Below are 21989 nucleotides of genomic sequence, written 5' to 3'. Positions count from 1 at the left end.
AGGTGAAGTAAAGTTAACTTGGTAATGATGTAGGAATTTTTAGGAGAGGAAATACCATTTGTTGTGAATTTCTTTAGGGTGTGCCTTGAGGTAAGGTACATGCTATCCTAACACTTTGTGAATGCTAAACCTAATGCCTCATATGTTTGTTTTTTGTTTTTGATTATGACAACACATATATGTTACCATGACAACAACAATAATGTGTCTTTATGTTTTATACATATATAGATAAAATGACTAGTCTGCATACTTATTAGGGTCATACACGTGTTTACATCTGTTGTATGCATACTCATGTTTTCATATGTTAAAACCACTTGCACTGAACAAATCTATATGAAGTAATCGATTACAGTGGGTATGTAATCAATTAAGTTCATCAGATAGCTTATGCTTAAACTGTGGCAAACAACAAGTTTTAACCGATTACATTATATGTATACTCGATTAAAACTTGTGTCTTTGCTAACACCTACTTGCAATATGCAATGATGAGTTTTGAGAATAAAAAGTTTTCAAAATTGACTAAGTGTAAAACTTAACCGATTACATGGTTTATGTAATCAATTAAGTCTGGTATACTGTGAAAATTGTTTTCAAGCTAAGTTCTAACTGTAATAACGGTCATATGTTCAAATATTTTGACTTACAGTTAACATGCAATCAATTACATTATTTGCTTAATCAATTAGATATGTTTTAATGTAATCCTGATATAACTGTCAAAAGTGCAATCGATTACATTATTTTTGTAACCGATTAAAAAGTGTCAAACATGATAAAATCTATATAATGACACGTTGCGCTAAGTATTAAATTTTTTTACGACTTTAATCATTTTAGAAATTTCATATCTAATATTATAGAGTTAATAAAGAATTTGCAGGTGCGCTGAGTTGCTCCAAGAATCAAGATATGAATTAAGATAGCAAAAGAAATCATTTTTTATTGAAAACCAATTCACCCTTCCCCTTTCTTGGTAAGAGAAACAAGACATAAATTTTCTTACACACTCTAATAACCATTCAGACTAATATAGAGGGAAATAGATTATGTGGTGAGAGTAGACAAAGGTCATAGTCAAAGAGTAGTTCTACGGTCCTTATGACGAGGGAATGACTAACCTTGTGTGTGGTAGGGTGAAACCCATTGACAATGACTTTGACTTTGCATAGTAGTAGAGGTCACCGTAAGTGCAACACTTTCAAGAGTCTGATATCAATGCATGTATCTAGATAATTAAGTCTAGAAAAGTTTTGATTGTGTAGTTTATGAGTGTTTGGATTACTTTGTATGCTAATACAACATTTTGATTGTCATGTTCTTTTTTTTTTAAAAAAAAAATTAGCTTACTCTCCTTTGTTTTGGTTCTATTGTGTGTTTGCCTTTTTCTTTTGCAATGATCATCTTCAATGATATTTGTTTTAAGGTTTAATCATTCTAGAGATTCTGGTTTTTGGTTGAAAGTCACAAATTGGTCCCTTAATTTTTTTTGTCTCAATTGGATGCTTAATTTTGAAAATTTGAAACAATATAACTTTTGTGGTTAAATTAACTAAAAGACGTTAAAAAAAACAAATAACATAACATGTAGAAAAAGATTTACCTAGTTTCTCAACCAAGAGGGAGGGGGGTGATTTGGTTTTGCTTTATAAAAATTGTTCTTTGAAAAATCTTTTCAAAATCTTTAAGCCTTTCTTGGAATGCAAGCAAATAAAAAATGTAAAGAAATGAAAGAGATAAAGGATAGAAAGAACAACACCAAGGTTTATACTGGTTCGGCTTCAATGCCTACATCCAGTCTCCTTTCAATCAAACTAAGATTGAAAGTAAATCCACTATATAGATTGAGTTTTACAACAAGTAATACAGAAACACCTTCTCAATGTATTCCCCTCTCTAACTCCAAATCTATTATACTAAAACACAAAAAGAACAATCCTTTTTTTTTGCAACCCCTTTGAGATACCACACTCAAAGTAACCAGAACTCCAAAGTTCTCTTCTTGGCCAGCAGCAACAGGGAAACCACAATCTCACAAGATTGCAAAGTGATATGATCTTTTAGTAGAACACCTAAAAGTGCAAAGTTGATCAAACTTCTGCAAGTACAACAATTTCTTCAAGAATCCTAGATTTGATTTCTTCCAAATGAATTTCTTCTTGATTCTTGGAGAATAGACGTTCCTGCAATTAAGCACTTGACAAACTTTATCATATATGAAAGTTATTGTTCAAAAATTTGTTTAATGCAAAGAGTTATGCATCAATTTACAGAAATGACAGTACTCATGCAATTTAATCGATTACATTATTAAAGTAATCGATTAAGCAATTAACATTGTTGTAACAAAATTACATATAACGCATTTAACAGATTAAATATAGCATGTAATCCGATTCAGAAATTAATGCAAGTCATAACATTTAAAAATATGACCGTTAATGTAGTTATGACTTATAAAAAAAACAAGTTTTCAAAACATACGAGCTTTAACCGATTAAGAAAAGAGTGTAATGGGTTAAGTATCACACTTAAACAAATTTGAAAACTTTTTCATCCAAAAACTCATCAATGCACTCAGTAATCAAGTATATGCAAAGACACGAGTTTTAATCGATTATCTGCATAATGTAATTGGTGAAAACTTACAGTTTTGCCACTGTTAAGCAAATATTGATATTTGATGAATCTAACAAATTACATAAACATTATAATCGATTAATTCATACAGACATGCAATGCACATAGAGTTTTATCATTCTAAACCAATGAATATGCATATCACATATATAATCACATATCACAAATATAAACATGATGAATATGCATAATATATAGTTCAAGCACAATCAAATATATAAATAGCAGCTTTGCTTAATGTGAGCAATAAACTATCAAAACATTTTTGTTGTTGTCATTATCAAAAACACATATGGGATATATGTGGGTTTTGAAGTTGAGAATCTCCATAATTTTCTTAATCCAAATATTTTGACAAGCACATGCAGCAGCTACTATGTACTCAGCTTCAATTGTAGATAATGTTACCACTGGTTGTTTTTTGGATGACCAAGAAACAGCTCCAGACCCTAGGAAAAATGCAAATCCAGATGTACTGTTCCTATCATCAACATCTTCAACAAAGTCGTTGTTTGTGATGAGTCATTATTTTCTACTATTCACTTAGTTTTTCGCACCCAATTGTATTAGTGAATTGTGCTTAATTCTCCATTATTGTCTCATTTTCACCATTTGGGCTTAATTTCATGACTAATTCTTATTTTAATTAATTTGAATTATTTGGGCTTTATTATTTCAATTATAAATTGCAGGACAATCATTGTTTGAAAATTTGAGAAACCTTTTGAACGTACTGCACAGAGTCGTTCGGTTTGATACTGCCAAAACCGAATGCTTAGAGACTGTTTGACCGCGCGGTCTGACAAAAGTTTTGACCGATCGATCTGACGAAGTCGTGACCGAACGGTCTGCCCATGAACTGAATAGACAAACGTCTCTATCGAGCGGTCTAAGGTCTGAATGACCGAACGGTCAGATGCAGTGAACAATATCAATGTTGGAAGCACATTTTGGGACTTTAAGAGGGTTCCCATGTCAGTAGTGTAGTTTAATTTCGTTTTAGAAGGTCATTGGGTCAAACCTTAGGACTTTGGACCCCATTTTAGGTCATTTTGTAGGAGACCTATTAGGAGGGCATTTTGGTTTGTATAAAACCCTAAAAGCAGAATTCACAACAATCCCAGTCACCACTTGCACGTTTTCTTCTTTCAGGGTTGGGAGCTTCTTCTTCTTCCTCCCCTTGGGGGAGGTTTTAAGTTTTTCTTTTACTCTTCATGTATTGAACTCGTTCTCTTTACAATTTCATAGTTCAAATTTGATGTTGCACTCAAGTTTCTTCTTTGTTTACATTTTCCGCATTTACTGTTCATCTGGTTTTCAATTGTTGTGCTGCGTTTCCGCAAAATTTCTTGTTCATGCTCATTTTCAATTATTGTTCCTATTCACGTTTTGCGTTTCTGGATTTGCGTTTTATGCTTAAGTTCAATTGGTGCATTTCAATTCAGCTGCAATTTCGTTTCTGCATTCTACGCGTTTATTGTTCCAATGTTTTGTTTCTGTAATTTCGTTTCCACTGCACTGTGTTTTGAATTCTGCACGTTTATTATTTTTCACGAACCGAACGAACCGTTCTTCTTTGCTTATTTTTACCGTTCGGTCCATCTTTAGGACCGTTCGACTTTTATTTGTGCTGTTCAATTTTACTTTTACCGTTCGGCTTTAGTTTGCTCATTTTCATCAGTTTTAATACCGATCAGTCTCCTCTCCAAGACCGTTCGGTCTGTGACCAGAACCGATCGGTCTCCAACATACTTGTTGTTAGAGCCGATCGGCCTTGTTAATAGAACTGTTCGACCTTGTGAAGAACTGTTCGGTCTTCATGTTTTCCACATTTAATTCAATGCTTTCAATTCTGTTTAGTTATATTTAATTTCAAGCTTTAAGTTCAAGTTCAATTGCATTCAAAAACACTTTCAACCCCCCCACTACGTATTTGACCTAAGTCTCGAACCACACAGTTTGGTCCTTGAGCGACGACCTAGGAGTCACTTCCTAGTCTATACTGCATTCTTATTGCACATAAAATTTGTATAGGGTGCGACCTCCATCAGTTTGTATAACCTATTATGCTAGTACTCTCCCCTTTCTTATAGTAAATTCCAAATTCTATAGTTCCTTTTAAATATCTTAGTGTTCTATTAGCAACTAGCCAATGATTCTCTGTAGGACTAGTCATAAATCTGCTAATTAGAGTTACTCCATACATTAGATGTAGTCTTGTAGCAGTCCAGTACATGAGACTTTCAACCACTTGTTTGAATAGAGTAGCATCCACTTTGGTTCCTACTTGATTTCTTGATAGTCTTATTCCTGGTACAATAAGATTCTTCATTGTATTGCACTCCTTCATACCAAACCTTGATAGCACTCTTGAACATATTTACTTTGACACACAAAAATTTCATGTGTATGCTGCAAAATTTCTATTCCAAGGAAATATCTCAATCTTCCTAAATTTGACATCAAGTTCTGACATCATTGAACTTCTAAAATCATCATACATGCTCTCATAATTTTCATTGTGTATTAAATCATCTACATATAAGCTCACAATTAAAATGTTACCTCCCTTTGATTTTGTAAACAATGTGTGTTCACAAAAACACCTTTCAAAGCCATTACGCATGAAGTATGTCTCTATCTTGTTGTACCAGGCTCTTGGTGCCTGTTTGAGTCCATAAAGTGCCTTTTGTAGCTTGTATATACCTTGCCTTCTTCACCTTTCTTCACAAAACCAACAGGTTGCTGCACAAATATTTCCTCCTTGAGATCCCCATGCAAAAATGCACAATTCACATCTAACTAGAAAATAGTCCAGCCATATTGAGCTGTTATTGAAAGAATGATGTGTTTGGTATCCATCGTGGCCACTGGTGCAAATATTTTTGTGTAGTCTACTCCATATTGTTGTGCATACCCATTAGCCATCAACCTAGCTTTGAATTTGTCAATTTCTCCATTTTCTTTGAGTTTGATTTTGAATATCCATTTGACTCCGATTGGCTTGACTCTTGTTTGGCAAATCTATTAAATCCCATGTTTTGTTCTTTTCTATGCCCTCCATATCTTTCTCCATTGCATCTCACCAAGTTTTGCTTTTGACAACTTCTTCAAATGTCACTAGATCATCTTCTATCACCATCATTGCATCTTCATTATCTACATCGGAAAGGCCTTCTCCCTTTTCATAACCAACCATCCAAACTGGTTCTCTTCTACATCTTCTAACACTCACTTCAACTGAAGTATCAATCTATGAAAGATGAGACTCATTTTGATCAATGTTAATTTCAACATTACCTTCATTCAAATTTTCTACTACCTGTTGCCTTAAAGATTTTGTTCCATTCTGTTCAATTTGCTCTTCAGTCTCACTGTCATGTGTTGTATTTTCACCCCAATCCAAAACAGTGTGTTGACTGTTTTTATCATGTTGCTCCCAATCTCAACCTTTTTCTTCTTCAAATATAACATCTCTACTAATAATGATTTTTTGACTGACGGGGTCAAACAATCTATAAGCCTTGTACTCATTACTCACTCCAAGAAGAACACATCTTTTACTCTTTCCATCCAACTTAACTCGCTGCTGACCTAGTGTATGTACATGAGCTATACACCCAAATACTCAAAAATAAGCAACAAAAGGCTTTATTCCACTTCAAGCCTCCTTAGGGGTTTTATCTTGTACTGCTGTGGGGCTCCTATTAAGAATATGAACACACCATCTTGTTGCCTCTGACCAAAATATTTTGGGAACATGTCTTCCTATAAGCATCGACCGAACCATATTCATGATGGTTCTATTTTTCCTTTCAGCAACTCCATTTTGATGAGGATTATAAGTTGTTGTCAACTGTCTTTATATGCCTTGGTTCTTGCAAAAAAACATCAAAATTCTTAGAATTGAATTCACCTCCTTTATCTGTCCGTAAGCAAAGAATGTTTTCTCCAGCTTTCTTTTCCATCATTGATTTGAAACTTTTAAACAAAGAAAGAGTTTCTTCCTTCTCACTTAAAAAGTACACCCAAGTCTTACGGGACATATCATCAATAAAACTTAGGAAATATTTCTTATTATTGTTGGATGAAGGTTGAATAGGACCACATAGGTCTACATGAACCAATTGTAATTTTTCTTATGCTCTCCATAAGCTCCTATTTGACATAGCATTGTGGTGGTGTTTTCTAGCAAGGCAGTGTGTGCACAAATCTTAAGGTGTAGTGATAGATGACAGCCTGTTCACCATTTGTTTTGAAACAAACATTTTTAAGTCATCATAACTTAAATGTCCCAAACTGTTGTGCCATAGTTGAGAATATTTTTTCTAGAGTGGCCTGAAAACATGTAGTATTTGTTGAAGTCATGGTAACTGTAAGCACAAACATTCTGTTACTGCTTATGTTAACCTCCATAATCTGCCTTATTTCAGGATGTACAATAGTACACTTGTTGTATTGCATATTTATAGACAATCTCTTCTCTTGAAGTTGTCCTAAACTCAATAAATTATTTTTAAGTTCAGAAACATAATAAACATTTGATATCATGTATAGGACATCACTCACCACCAACTGTACACTGCCTTTCCACATCACAGCAATGTGTGTATCATTGCCTAGCTTTACTTTGTGTTGGAAGTCTTCATCTAATTGTGTGAGCCAATTTTTGTTACCACTCATGTGGTTATTGCATCCAAAGTCTAAAAACTACTCATTATTCTTCCCCTCCTTAAACTCTGTGGATGCCATTAACAAGAGCTCATCCTCTTGTTCCACATTATCTTCTACTTCAGCATAATTTGCCTTCTTCTCCCACTGAGGACATTCATATTGAAAGTGTCATAGTTTATGACATTTGAAGCATTCAACTTTTGCTTTGTTGAATGATTTTCTTCCTCTACCTCTTCCTTGGAAGGAACCTTTACCTCTCTTCCTCTTCCTCTACCTCTCTCACTTTTCTCATATGTCATAGCCTGCATCACCTGCTCTTAATCTACCACTAGCATCATTCGTTGTTCATGAACTAGGAGGCTATTTTGAAGTTCATCAATTGTCATGGCTTCCATGTTGGATTCTTCAATAGAACATACTACATAATTGAATTTCATTGTAATTAACCGCAAAATTTTTGTAGTAATAACATTTTTCTTGCATGCTTTTAGTAATCTTCAATGTTCGGGAAAAGTATGAATTCACATATTCTCCATCAACTTTGCCCAAAGATCATAGTGGCCATCAAATTTGGGTATTGATGGCTGCACATACTTGTTGAGATCAGCCATGTTTCAACCTTTTTTAATGACTCACACTCATTGTTTGTACTCTATTAGTGTTTACACTCACTCTTATCCTGGTTCAGACTCCTTTAGGGTTTACTCACACTCAATATGCAATTAGACGTTTCTGGTTCAGGCCCCTATGAAGGAGCTCTGATATCAAATGTGAACAAACGATAAATAATAATATTTTGTAAGTCTACATTCTCTATTTACATTGATTATTGAACAATAATGCAAACTTATAGCATGAAAATGAAACTAAAATAACCAACCCAGTGATTTCATGCAAGAGACGTGGGTTGAAATAACTACTAAGCTAAAAAATAGCTCTATCCCTAAATGTTGGGTTAATAGTTGACCTTTTATTTAACAACCTAGAAATTGCAATTTAAAACAGAATAAATATTTACTAACATGTATCACTTATCACTGTCATGCCTTCCCAAAGAAGAACTCTCCTGAAGGTCATCATTCTCGGTGACAATGGGTTTGTCTCTTCTTGTTTTTCATTTCTAGGGTTCCTATGATGCTTCTGGTAGCCCGATGATGCTTCTTATAGACACCAAGCACAATTCTTCATCCCAAATCAAGGACTCAAGCACTCTAGTATACCGGTTTCAAACAATTTTTATTACTGCGGATGGTTGGTACGACACAAAACTGCTCATCAAGCACTTGCAAAGCTTGTTGCCTGAAAATGAAGTTTAAAATTGATGCCTCTAACTACAATTCTCTTCTTTAATTGTATCTAGGTGTAACAATTTCTCAGTACAATAACAATGTGCAAGTATCTGAGTTGGGTACCTTCCTACAAGTTAAATCTATTAATCACATTGTAATTGGAAATTAGATGGTCAAATAAATAATTACAACTTAGGCTAATACACATTTCTTTGTATCTGAAATTCCAAAAGTCTTCTAGGATAGCATCATTTACAACTTTATACTTCAACTTAAAAAAGTGTTTGCACTGATTTTGGAGACAAATTTGCAACACTCGTGAACTATCAAAGGAAGCAAGATTCGGTGTCATTACCATCTTCATTGGGCTAATACTCACTGTCAACTGCTGGGTTCCAATGGCTTTGAACATTCCTATCTAAAGCTAGAAAGATGTGATCATTGTTCCATAAGAAAAGGGCCCTTTCAGCTATCTGCAACAAGTTGATTAATGACAACAAGCGCCAATTGATGAATGGTTCAACAACTTTTATAGGAAAACTCGTGAACAATCAAAGACTAAACAGGTAACTAGGGGATGAGGCCAACAGTGCTAGAGTGGTTAAGCTAGCAAGAAGTTCACGAAAGGGTTGGAGGAAGGGTATGTGTTGACTACATCACCATTAGCATAGTCATCCTAAGGAGGAAATTTCAAAAAGGTGGTGTTCTTTCGCTCACGGAGTTGAGAGCTTCCCTTCTATCCGATTAGATTTCCATTTGGACGGGTAAGTCAGTTTCTCCACTTTTTTCTTGAACTTAGGGCATGCAACTTTACTGGTTGCATGGTGCTCCTTTTGATTCTTTGTCTATTCTAGCTCTAAGAGTTGTTTCCATCACCATTTAGGTGGTCGTAAGGCACTGTTTGGGTTTTCGCTATGAAGGCACTGTTAGGGCATTCTAATTGGCTATACTGCTCAACTTCAAGGTAATGGGAGCTAATTATTTTTGTATGAATTTATTTTATAAAAATATATGCATATGAATGTTGAACTGGTGTGCTCTTGTGAAACTGTTTTATGACTTTTATTGTATTAGGTGTTATAATTGAAACTGTAAAATTGTGCATGTTGTGATGTGATGAATTTAATCTGTTTTGAATGAGTTTGTTGGCTGAAATTGATCTTGTTGGAAGGTCTGGAGTAAGGGTTCTGTAATAGCATGTATATAGGTATTAAATAGATGTACAGGTACTGTTTGAGGTTGCTGTGAGAGGAAGTGAAAATATTAAAATTAGGCATTTCAGATTTAGAGCATAAGAGAACATGGTAGATAATTTAAATAAATTAATTGTTAATTGTTGAGAGCCTTTCTTTGTTGGTAGGATAGAGGAACCTTAAAAACCTGAGTTGACACATCCCTGATCATAGAGCAGCCCTGGCCTGGTCCAGTCGGTTGTGACTAGTCATATGTGCTGGCGTCGAAGGTGAGTTTGATTCGTTCAGACATCTGCGTCCTCTCCGGTGACCAATTGGGGTAAAGAAAGATCTCTACTAGGATGAAAATAAAGGTCCTTTTGGAGGAGGTGAGGTAGTGAATTTGAGAGTTAGGGGTTCTGGGTATAATTGGGCTATTGAGGCAGTCTTAGCAAGTGGATTGTGACTTGTTTGAGTCACCAAATTGGTTAGAATAGGTACAAAGTGTTAGAATTGGATTTGGGGTCCTCTAGTTATTGAGTTAGATGTTTTGGAGTAGAAATTGAGTTGGTTTAGTACATCTAATTCCTATCCAAATGACCAATGCAATACTTTACTTTCATCTATAAACATGTTTCATATCAATATTAGTGTTAAAGATTTTAATTTGTTCATTTGGATATGTCTAAGAGGCACCAAAACCAGAAAAATCATGTTCCTGTCAAAAACTGATAAGAATAATCGATTATCTCACTTGATAATCGATTATTTTAGTCAGAGAGTTGTATCCTCTTCAAAGCTCTCGCAAATAATCGATTATCACATATGATAATCGAATATTATCGTCGAAAAATCATCCAGGTTAGTTTTTGGTGGTTTTCGGGGTTCCAGATATCATTTTTGGACGTTCTTTAGGTCGTTTTAGGGGTTTTGGACCTTTCCGGAACTGTTGGTGATAGTTTCAAAGTTATTTTCCTGGTCTAAGTATGAGTTTAAGGGGTTTTGTGTTGTTTAGTGGGTCTTCTTGGACTGTTGTTGTATGTTAATGTACATGGAATGGTTTCATGTGATTTTTGATGACTTATTAAGTTGTTTGTGGTCTTTTGAAGTATAATTAGTATTATATCTGTTTGTATGCAATGTAAAAGTGAAAGTATGTGATTTTCAAGGTAAGTTTGATGGACGTAATTTCATGGACCTCATAGAGGGATTACATGGTGGTGCCTCATGTTGTGATCCACAGTGAATTCTCTTGTTGAGATTCAAGTATGTGTAGAATGATTGCATGGTAGCTCAGTCTTGGGGGTTTTCCTGAAACTACAATGATCAATCATTCTCAAGTAGAGAGGATTGAATCATGTGGTGTGTAGTAGCAGGAGGTCCTAGTCTTGGAGACTTCCAGTATGCTCTAGGGCGCGAAACGAATTAACCTCGTGAGTGTGGTAGGGTGGAACCCATTGGCAACGGCTTTGCAAAGCAGTAGAGGCCACCACGAGTGCATAACACGCCATAGCTCGGCAATCATTTTGGTCCGGACGAGTCGGTCTATAAAACAATGAGTCTTGTGATGTCAAAGTATCATGTTTGAGTGGCTTTTACGTGTCGTGTGTGATTGAATAACATGATTTTTATATCTAGCTCACCCTTGCTTGTTTGCATTGCTTGTGTATGTTTCTTCTTGCGATGATCATCCATTTGGATGGGAGCAGATGGCGAGGAGGTTCCTTTGGAGACAGCTTTGGAAGTTGAGGACAATGTTGTTGCCTAGTCTCCTGGGATGTATTTAGTTGATTCTGTATTATGAAATACTAATTCCCTTTCAGCTTACAATTTAGATCCCTTGAGAGTTTAAGTTTAAATTTTGAAGCTATATTGTGATGACTGTAATCCTATTTACTCTCAACTGCTTTCTTATATTATGCATGATGACGTCTTTATTATATATGCTTTCTATATAATTGGGATGTCACAATTAAACCTTGTTTTAATTATTTATCTATAAAATACAATTATTAATAACATTAACTTTACTAAAAAATAATCCATTAATTAAAACTATATAATATTTACACATTTTTTATAATAACAAAAATTAATAAAATTATAGTTGTAAAAATTAAATATAAATAATATTTATAGTAAAAAACAATTTTATTAAAGTGAATGTCCTTCCTATAAGAGTTTATAGATATAAATATAATATAATAATTAAAAACATAATCCATTAAATTTATAAAGGTAATCGATTACTATTACTTACAATCTACACCTTCAAACATTTCTTTGCGACAATAAATGGAAAATTATAACTTTTTTCTTTTCGGTCTGTGTTTCTTTTCTTATTTTTCCGCCATTTCTCTTTCAATTTCTTGCACTGTATATCAGCGCTGTTGGGTTTCTTGAAACAAAGAAGCAGTAAAAGTTTCATTTTGGAGAAATATTAAAAATGAAAAAAAAAGCATGAACTCAAATAATTTGAAAGCCTGGAAAATTTGTTTTGAGAAAAAGAGTACATCTTCAACAAAACGCCCTAACCTTAACAGAACAAGAAACCATGAACAAGAGTTCAGAATCTTCCACCAAACCAAACAACAGTAACAACAACAATTCACCCAAACCCAAACCCCCTTTCAAGCCAGCAAAAGATGACACCAAGCCCGTGCTTCAAGATCCTGTAATCTCTCTTTGATTTATTTGTGCCTACACTTTCATTAATTCTTCATTCTTAACCTTTCTTATTCTGTTTCAGATACTCAGATCCGACCCAATTGAGACGGAAGAAGCAGTGCTGCGATTGCCACCATTCTCAGTCCCCACTTCAACTTCTCCATCTGAAAAGGCCTAAAGGTATTTACTTTACTTCTTTTTTTAGCTTAATCTTTACCTATTGTCGATTCCTCTTTCTGTTTTCAACAATGGGTTTTCAGGTGTGACTTGTGGTAATATTTTAGAACTTTTAAAATTACGGTGGTAGTTATTTATCAGAGAATTTTCTTGTTTTATTTTAGCATATGTTCAACTATGACCGGATGATTTATTCTATTATGATTTGTTCTAATTTATTCCACTTTTGTTCATTTCCTTCCATCTTATCTCTTTGCATTGGTTCTTGTTTGGACCAATTTCTGCATAAATGGCGGTAAAAAAATAAAAGTAAAGTGAATTGAACTTGTGAACTATGTTTAAATTAGATTATATACCAAACTTTTATTGAGGCTCTATAGCCTTTAAATTTTCTTGTATATTCTTTTCCGCATGGAAAGTTTCATCTCAGAAAATTTGTCTGACTTGAAAGTAGTAAGAGTAGTTTCACTGCCAGATACTAGTGATGCAAGAATAATAGGTTAAGAATTTTGGCCCTTCTGGTGCTTTTCTGTTTATGTCTGTCAGATTGGGAATTTAGAATGCACAATGATTTTGGTTTATTTGCTGCTACTTGTTCTGTTATCAGCAATCGATACTAGTTCACATGATAATCTTTTGAAGTTGAATTTCTTTTACAGCTTGAAGATGCTATTGTACTGAATCTTTGGGAGTTTTGTGAGTGATGAATGTGGGATGGTTGTTTCTAAGTAGAATGTTTGGTATTTGTTTCAAGAAGTACCTTTGGTATCCTATGAATTTTTACAGTTCAATTTCTTCTACTTTAGAATTCATAATAACTCCATCTGATTCATGTAGTGTCCAGGGAGATTAATAAATTTATTGTTGTTACCATTCATTTGACCATTGAGTTTGTACTTTTCCCATGTTTTGAAAGAAAATTTGCCATGATCATACAGAACATGACAAAGGTAAAATGAATTTTTATGTAAGAAAAGTTTAGGTAGATTAAATAAGTTAGACAATGAACTACATTGGCATTTGAATTTATTTGTGTACTTGGTTTTGCGGACTGTTGAAAGAGAGAACTAATTTTTTACTTTCAGATTTCCACCTTTTTAAGGTGGTTTTGTGTCTACACTGTGCAACCAAACATGCCAACAGACTCATCATTATTATACCATTTCTATTTGTAAATATTGATTAACAAATTAAACATGGAAAACATTGTAAACATTGATTAACAAATTAAACATGGAAAATTACATCAAACTGCTGTAACCGATTCAATTACAATAAAATTAGGAAATCTTTAACTAAAGGAAGAAAATGCCATTAGTTATATAACCTTAAAGGGATTAAGATTAGTAATAAAGTAAAGAGTCTTTATTTGTTATTTAAATAAAGAACTGTTAATTGTCCAGCCAATTACGTTTTTTCTATTTTTAAAATTGAGTAAGTTGATATTTTTATGGATTTTCTTTTTTGTTTAAAACTCAATTATATTTATTCTTAATATTTTGAGGGTGGTGACGTATTTTCTAAACTTAAAATTTCCTTTAGGAACTTGGTATAATTTAAAGAGAATGTTAAATATTGTATGTGGAGCTTAATGTTTTAGTCAGTAAATGTAATTTAATAGTTTTGTACAAAATGAGAATTTAAAAGTTTCGGGTAAAAATAGACAGAAAGCCAAATTTGTTTCAAAACTTTGAAACCCTAAGTGACTCTAAAAGATAGTAAAATTGAAATCAGTCTTAATAAGGGCAAAAAAATTATAATTTATGCGTAAATGTATAAATAAAATTTAAACTCTAAATGTAACATGATGAATTGTCCACATAAATAACCAAAATCAATACGTGTATCTTATTGGCATAGTCCTAACCTTGTTTGCCAGAGCCACGCAGCCTCAGCACTCCTGCTACACTCAAAATTGAACTGCATTATTAACTATGAAGAATAAGGAAAGCTGCTGATAAAAAAAATGAATAAGGAAAGTACATATAAATTGTTCACTATCTACATGACAAGGTGCCTGAGTCAGAAAGGACCTACACTGAGTTGTTTTATTACTAAGTGGAATTATTAGCTTCTTAATGTTATTTGTCTCAAATAGCAATGAAATTCCATAATCCATACTATACCATCACAGAAAATGTCTGGATTTGTAACATGGTTACACTAGATCACCAGAACAAAGTGAAAAGGTGCCAATTGTGTGTGGGTGGCCATACTAGTGTACTACCAATAATTGTAGCCTATCTATCAAATCATTATCCCACACATCCAAGCCTGGTTCAGCCCAAACTATAAAACAAACAAAGATGCAATGTCCTACAAACCAGCTCCAATTTTCCCTCATCTCTGCCCATGCATCCTTTTTCAAACTCTTAAAACACAAGACTTCACTTTTTTGAAAACCAATATTTTCCCAAGGCAACAAAACTAGAGCAGCAACTATTAGCTGCCTTTTCAACATAAACTTGCTAGATGGATTTCTTAACTTAGTCCTTGTCTCATTTTACTAAGATTATACCTCAAAGTTTAGGGAATTAAGTGCATAACATTCAGTAATAAATTACTTCCCAACAGCTAAATGCATTTTTTGTAAATCAATTTTTGAGTTCAAGAATAAAACAACCATGAAAACATTCACTGTATACAGGTATTCAATATGGAAAATGGTCTGTTAAGAAAAGCTAGACTCACATCTGCTCTAGCAGCTTGCACTTCAGAGACAAATCCACATGCTCTGGCTGCACATTGTCCCTCTTATATATCTTGTTGCTCCTGAAATTATGATGTGAGAGTCAACTAATGGGCACTGAGGTAAACTATGATCATTAAAATGCAATAAGAAGAGCTTAAATTAAATAAATCACAATTGTAACGTATTCTTATGAGAGAAAATCATACACAGCACACAATGAAGGAAAAAGCATACATTGAGACTCGTATTTGACCAAGTTCACATTATCCATTAACATTCCCTTCTATATTATATATCTACTTGAGTTTACAGCTTAACTCGCATCACAACACTGCATGATCTTTGCAAATATACAGAAAAAATGCACATGGTCCCAAAATTCTTTCAACTTTTATAAGCCACAGCACTAAATATCAATCTTTCAAGTATAAAACAGTAATCATCACATTCTGAACTTCTTGATTTGCAGTTCTAACAACTGATACTCTATTTATCTAACTTGATTTCCAGTTGTGATTAGTCACATCAAAATTAGAAACAGATCAGAAACGTGACTGCAAAATTTTCGCAATTCATTTGGGATACAAACATGCTTTTGGAAATTCGCACTTTTACTGATATTTTGTTAAATATAAGCGTTACCTAAAAATACCATGCAATAAAAACAACTATGGCAAATTGATTTTCCTAATCACGATGATAAAATTTCTAAACTATGCTCTCGAATAATACGAATTTAGTTCAGTGTTTCTTTACCTTTTCACCGGACCAAACATAATAGCTGTAAGAGACTCAGGACAATGTTCTAACTTTAAAAATTTTCAAGGTTGAAAGAGACGTGCTCTAAAGTGATTCAAGGACTAAAGGCTCCAAACAACAAATAAGCAGAAAAAAGAAGACAAAATTAAAATGGGATAAACATTAAAAGATTAAGGAAATGATAAACAATTAAAGAAAGTGAAACCTGACTTACATCCTGATCTTCAAATTTCTTTCTGTAGTGATACAGAAACAGCTAGCTGTAAAAGCAACTAAAGCCGGTGCATTCCAGGAAGCTGTTGTTCCATTCACGAAAACTAGAATTTTCAGTGTAAATGATATATTCTCATCCCACAAATAATTTGATATCCCTGATATACTTAGACCAGCAGAAGAAAAAAAGGTCAATAGTCATCATCTTATGTTCCATCAAGTCCCCTCAATCAACAATGCATACGTCTGATGATGCAATTGACAACCCTTCTTCTCCATACTTTTCAAAAACATTGAACATTCATCATTATAGCCATTCTTAAGTAGGCCATCAATAAGAACTTTCCAAGCTACTTCATCATAGTTATACTGACAACAAAGCAAAGTATGAAATACTGATTCAGCCATTGCTTTTTTGCCTTCGTCACAAAGCCCACAAATAAGCAGCTTGTAGGACTCCAAATGTGCCAAATGGCCATTCTTATTCATGTCATATAGCAAACTCAATGCCTCCTCATATAATTTCAACTCACAGCAACATCTAAGGAGTTCGTTATAAATAAGCTCACTGGGAGACATTCCACCTTCTTGTAAGTCATTCAACAACTTTAGAGCAACATTGAATCGCCCCACCCTACAAAGTCCGGTAATAAGTTTGCTGTAGGTATTAACATTAGGTTTGCAACCATGTTCAACCATCTTCTTAAACAGCAGAGATACTATATCAAAATCAAGCGTCTTCCAGACATTAATTAAATCATTTGAAACAAAACCTGGAGCAAATGAACCTTCAACAATGCAACCATCTTTTATCGTTAGCGTTTCCTTCACTAGATGTTTTAAAAGAAATGCATATGTATGATGAGAAGGCTCACAACCAGCATCAAACATTCGCTTGAGAACATCAAATGAGCACTCTAGCAATTGCATGCACCCATATCCATCAATTAAAAATGTGTAAGCCAAAGAATCAGGAACAATTCCTTCTTCCTTCATCTTAGCCATTACATTCTCAGCTTCTTCCAATCTTCCTTGACTACAGTATGCATGCACAAATGTAGTGTACGCAAATACATCTGGCTGACAACCTGAGGATATCATTTGATTAAGAGTCTTATTAGCATGATTGATGTCACCCTCTTTCAACATTTCTACGATAAGATTTGTATATGTTTCGACTGTGGGCTTCAAATTCATCTTAATCATTTCATCTAGAAGCGATAAAGCTTCCTGCACTTTATTCTGAGTACACAAGTTGTCTACCAAGACATTGAAAGTGATTGAGTTTGGAGAACATTCCTCATCCACCATTCTTTTGAACAAAGAGTGTGCTTCATCAATCTTCCCAACTTTGCAGTATCCATCAATCAAAGCAGTATACATTACTTCATTTGCTTTAAGATCTTTTTCCTGGGAGGAATTGAAGAGTTCACAAGCTTCTTCTACTCTCCCTCTTTTGCATAGTGTGTCTATAAGTATACTGTAAGTCCACTGATCAGGAACAAGACCATTTTCCTTCACCAAATTAAGCAATCTGAAAGCACTATCCAAATTACCTGCTCTACACTGCCCATGGATTAGCGAATTATATGTAACGAGGGTAGGAGATAGGTTGCGCTCAAACATTTTATTAAGCAATGACATTGCCCGATGTATATCTTTCACTTCACACAACCCACAAATCAACTCATTGTACGTTCGAGAATTTGGGCTGCAATTATTCGATTCCATCAACCCCAAAATTTCCAATGCCTCTGAATTTTTTCCCGCTTTACAGTACCCATCAATTAACGCATTGTAAGTGACCACACCAGGAACCAAACCTTTTTCCAGCATCTGATATAACAGCTTCCTAGCTTCATCAAAGTTCCTCTCCTTAGAAGAACTATCAATTAAAACCGTATAAGTATGAGCATTAGGCTCACAACCTCTCCCACTCATCTCTCTAAAAAGATTCATGGCCTCCAATTTCCTGCCTGCCTCACACAATGCACAAATCAGAACCGTAAACGTCCTCACAGTGGGAGAGCAATTGTCCTCCTCCATGTGCAAGAACAACTTCAGTGCCTCTCCAATTCTTCCTGCTTCACAAAGCCCATGAATAAGATTCGTATACGAAACCTCATTCCTTGGACAACCCTTTCGCCACATTAGCCCAAAGACACAGCAAGCACCATCCACATTCCTACTCCTACAATGCCCCAAAATCAACGAAGTATAAGTAAACGTATCCAGCGCAAAACCCGCCTGCACAATCTCACTCACATAAACACTAACCTCACTCAAATTCCCCAACTTACAATACCCATTAACCATTGTATTGAAAGTATACATATTTGGCAAAACCGTGTCACTCAACATCTCAACATACAGCCCCTTCATCTCATCAACCAATTCAAACCTTGACAACAACATCAGCATCAAATTATAACACTTGACACTGAGCTTAAACCTAAACTTCTCATCACAATTCAAGTTCATTCCCCTCAAGAAGCCCAGCACAAACCTAGCGTCATCGGGCGATCCAGCCGCCTTGACCATCGAAATCCGGGCGGTCTCGGCGGGCCAGAGGAACCCGTGGGGCACCAGGAGATTGAGCAGGGAAGCATAGGCAAAAGGGGTGTGCTTGTAACCGGGTTTGGTGGCGACCCAATTGAAGAATTGCAATGCGGTTTGAGGGGAGGGTTTAAGGTGGAGGAGGCTTGAGACGTGGAAAGGGGTGATTAAAGGGAGCAAGTGGGGGAGGGAAGGGTGGTGGTGCCAGTTGGGGTGGGAGAGGAGGGTGAAGAGGTGGGAGGGGAGATCCGGTGGGAGAGGGTGCAGGGTGGAGAAGGGTCTGGTGAGGTTGAGGAGCAAAAGGGTTTCTCTGGGGATGGTGAGGAAGGCCAAAAATCTCATCTTGGGGCATGGAAAAGTGGGGGTGAGAGATCCATGAATGAACCTGTTAGGAGCTCCAATGGATGGAGATGAATGAAGATGGTGGTGAGGAATCAATCATTCAAAGGGGTTGCAAGGAGGAAGAAAAACAAGAGGAGGCGGGGTAGTGGTGGCAGAGCTGTGCACAAAGGTGGTTTGTGATTTCGGCCAAGGTTTTCATATCATAGGTTTCTGTTTTTTCTCATTTTTTCACTTAATCTAAATCTAAGAGGTTTCTTTCGTTATATTTTTTCTTTTGGTTATCAAAAGCATATAAAAACGAGAATAAAAATTTCCAAATTGGAAAATGTATTTTAAAGCATCTTTATTCTTAAAAAAAAAAATAAGCTATCGTGTTTTAATGATCAATATTTTATATGACACTCTTTGTAATTGATTACAAATCATAATTTGACAAACAAAGTTTTATGATCTATTTGAAAAAAAAATCGGGGAGGAATTCTTATAAAAGAAGTGTAAAATAAAAGAATTGTAATTTATTTATTAGGAAGAAATATTTTTCCAAAATAGCATAATTTCTCTCCTTTTCTTAATAACATTAAACATTTATCCAAATAATATATTATTGTACCTATTTAGAATTTGGTGATTTCAAAAATAGGAATTATTAATTTGATTAAGTAGTGTATGTGTACTGCTTATTCCTGTCCCTTCTGTTATAAATGGAGTGCAACATCTCGATGTAGGAAAGTGGGTTGAAAATTTTAACCCAAGGGAAAAGCTAGTACACCAGCGAGTTGAATCGTCAATTTTTTGGTTTATTTTAAAATTTGTTATATATATATATATATATATATATATGGATGTCACAAGAATAACTGGTAGAATGAGTATTTTAGTTTATTGGTATGTTAGTCCTGTTCCACATTACCATATGTCATATATATATATTTTTTTCTAAGTAACTTGTTTATTTGTTTTTTTCTTCATTCCATATAAAAATAATTCGTTCATGTGTATGGTTCATCCAAAAGTGACTTCTTAATTCACTTTTCTTTTCTGGTTTTAATTCACTTAAAGTCATTGCTTTTATAAAATAAAGATCGAAAAACAAACTCGCAAATACCATAAATATTTATTGGTTTTCCAAATTTTAATCTGAACTTAAATATTTTTTTTACTTAAAAATGAAAGAAAAGAAATTAAATTTTTTAATTGTTTTTAATATACTCTTTAATGATAAATACTTTTAACGCAATCTTTACCACTCTTGAAAGATCCCAGTTTTTGTCATAAGTGGAAGAAAAAAATTGTTAGTTATCTATTTAAAAAAGAAAACAAACTCGTAGACAAATGTAAAATAAAAGAGTGATAGTTTATTTATTATTGAAGAAGAATTTTAAATATCCTTTTAACATCTAATAAATTTTTTGTCCTAAGAGGAAATTATCTTTTATCCTATTTCTTCTACCATATCATGTTAATATAGTGTATTTACTTTCTTATTAAGTTGACTTAAGAAAAAAAAAGTAAGTAAAATGTGATATTTGTCATATTCTCACGCCACTTAACAATTATCTATTTCTAGTACTTTCGTTATTATCTCATTTTTATTATCATAATTCTTATTTATCATTTTTGTCATAATAATTATACAAACACTTCTATCACGTATGTTAATATTTATCTTAATTTTATTTTATCATTATATCTTACTGTGTATGATATTAAATGATTTTGAAAAGATTAATTTTAAATGTAAGATATAATAAAAGGTTTAAAGAATAATTCTTATGTATTATTTCAAAGAGTAGAGTACCATATATATACATTTAAGGATCCTATAATCCTTCATCTATTCAAGGAATGACAGGTGCACAAATCTGTACAAATTATAATAATATCTAAATTATAACTAACACAATATTTGATTGTCTAATATCCTTTAATAGAATATTTGGCATATCTTAACACCCCCAGTCAAGTTGGTGCATGATATCACACATTCCCAACTTGAATAGAGACTTATTAAACAATCTTCTTGATACTCCTTTGGTGAGAACATCAGCCAACTGCAATTCTGATCTTACAAAAAGAAATGAAATTATTTCAGCTTCAAGCTTCTCTTTGATGAAATGTCTATCAATCTCCACATGCTTTGTTCTATCATGTTGCACAGGATTGTGAGCAATTGCTATAGCCGAAGTATTGTCACAGTACAAACTCATAGCTTCATTTTGCGTAAAGCCCAAATCTGATAGCACATTTTTAATCCATAAAAGTTCACATACACCTAGTGCCATGCCTCTGAATTCTGCTTCAGCACTAGATCTTGCTACTACAGGTTGTTTTTTACTCCTCCAAGTTACAAGATTCCCTCCTACAAAAGTAAAGTATCCAGAGGTAGATCTTCTATCATCTTTTGAACCTGCCCAATCTGCATCAGTGTACCCTTCTACCTTTAAGTTTTCATGATTTGAGAACAAAATTCCTTTTCCAGGAGCGGACTTCAAATATCTCAAAATCCTTTCAACAGCATCCATATGAAGCTTCCGTGGGTCATGCATAAATTGACTAACAACATTCACTGCATAGGTGATATCTGGACGTGTATGGCATAAATAAATTAATTTTCCTATCAGCCTTTGGTATCTTCCTCTGTCTATGCTTGTTGAATTTGAGCATTGAAAGAGTTTATGATTTTGTTCAATTGGTGTATCAGCTGGTTTACTCCCAAGCAGCCCAGTTTCTGATAGTAAATCAATAGTATATTTTCTTTGGCATAGAAAAATACCATGTTTTGATCTACCTACTTCAATACCT

The 21989-nt window shown here is 34.2% G+C and overlaps 2 protein-coding genes across 10 annotated transcripts; one reads left to right on the top strand and one right to left on the bottom strand.

Moving 5' to 3' along the window:
• Positions 1–1820: 1820 nt before the first annotated feature.
• LOC124839880 (Pentatricopeptide repeat (PPR) superfamily protein) lies at positions 1821–19417 on the bottom strand. Of its 9 annotated transcripts, none has more exons than XM_088116106.1 (4): positions 16291–19417; positions 15317–15397; positions 14493–14545; positions 1821–2189 (listed from the first exon to the last, which is right to left on the bottom strand). In XM_088116106.1, the coding sequence occupies exon 1, from the start codon at positions 19185–19187 to the stop codon at positions 16506–16508; it is 2682 nt and encodes an 893-aa protein (XP_087972232.1). In that variant the 5' UTR covers positions 19188–19417; the 3' UTR covers positions 1821–2189; positions 14493–14545; positions 15317–15397; positions 16291–16505. The 9 variants fall into 9 exon arrangements, with proteins under 9 accessions (XP_087972232.1, XP_087972234.1, XP_087972231.1 ...); XM_088116108.1 differs by having other exon boundaries at positions 14493–14528; XM_088116105.1 differs by having other exon boundaries at positions 14493–14525.
• LOC148197631 (uncharacterized) lies at positions 12333–14225 on the top strand. Its single transcript, XM_088116109.1, has 3 exons — positions 12333–12455; positions 12531–12628; positions 13285–14225. The coding sequence occupies exons 1-2, from the start codon at positions 12336–12338 to the stop codon at positions 12624–12626; spliced, it is 216 nt and encodes a 71-aa protein (XP_087972235.1). The 5' UTR covers positions 12333–12335; the 3' UTR covers positions 12627–12628; positions 13285–14225.
• Positions 19418–21989: the final 2572 nt, after the last annotated feature.

Source organism: Vigna umbellata, chromosome 5 (genome assembly GCF_029865625.1).
Source record: "Vigna umbellata cultivar VRB3 chromosome 5, Vumbellata_1.0, whole genome shotgun sequence".
Lineage (NCBI taxonomy): Eukaryota > Viridiplantae > Streptophyta > Magnoliopsida > Fabales > Fabaceae > Vigna > Vigna umbellata.
The sequence above is the reverse complement of the archived record's forward strand: the minus strand, read 5'-3'. Positions and strand labels throughout refer to the sequence as shown.

Excerpts from the sequence above, each read along its gene's own strand:
- LOC148197631 (XM_088116109.1), top strand. The coding sequence starts at position 12,336 with ATGAACAAGAGTTCAGAATCTTCCACCAAACCAAACAACAGTAACAAC. Across the intron at positions 12,456-12,530 it reads AGCCCGTGCTTCAAGATCCT|ATACTCAGATCCGACCCAAT; the intron begins GTAATCTCTCTT and ends ATTCTGTTTCAG.
- LOC124839880 (XM_088116106.1), bottom strand. The coding sequence starts at position 19,187 with ATGAGATTTTTGGCCTTCCTCACCATCCCCAGAGAAACCCTTTTGCTC.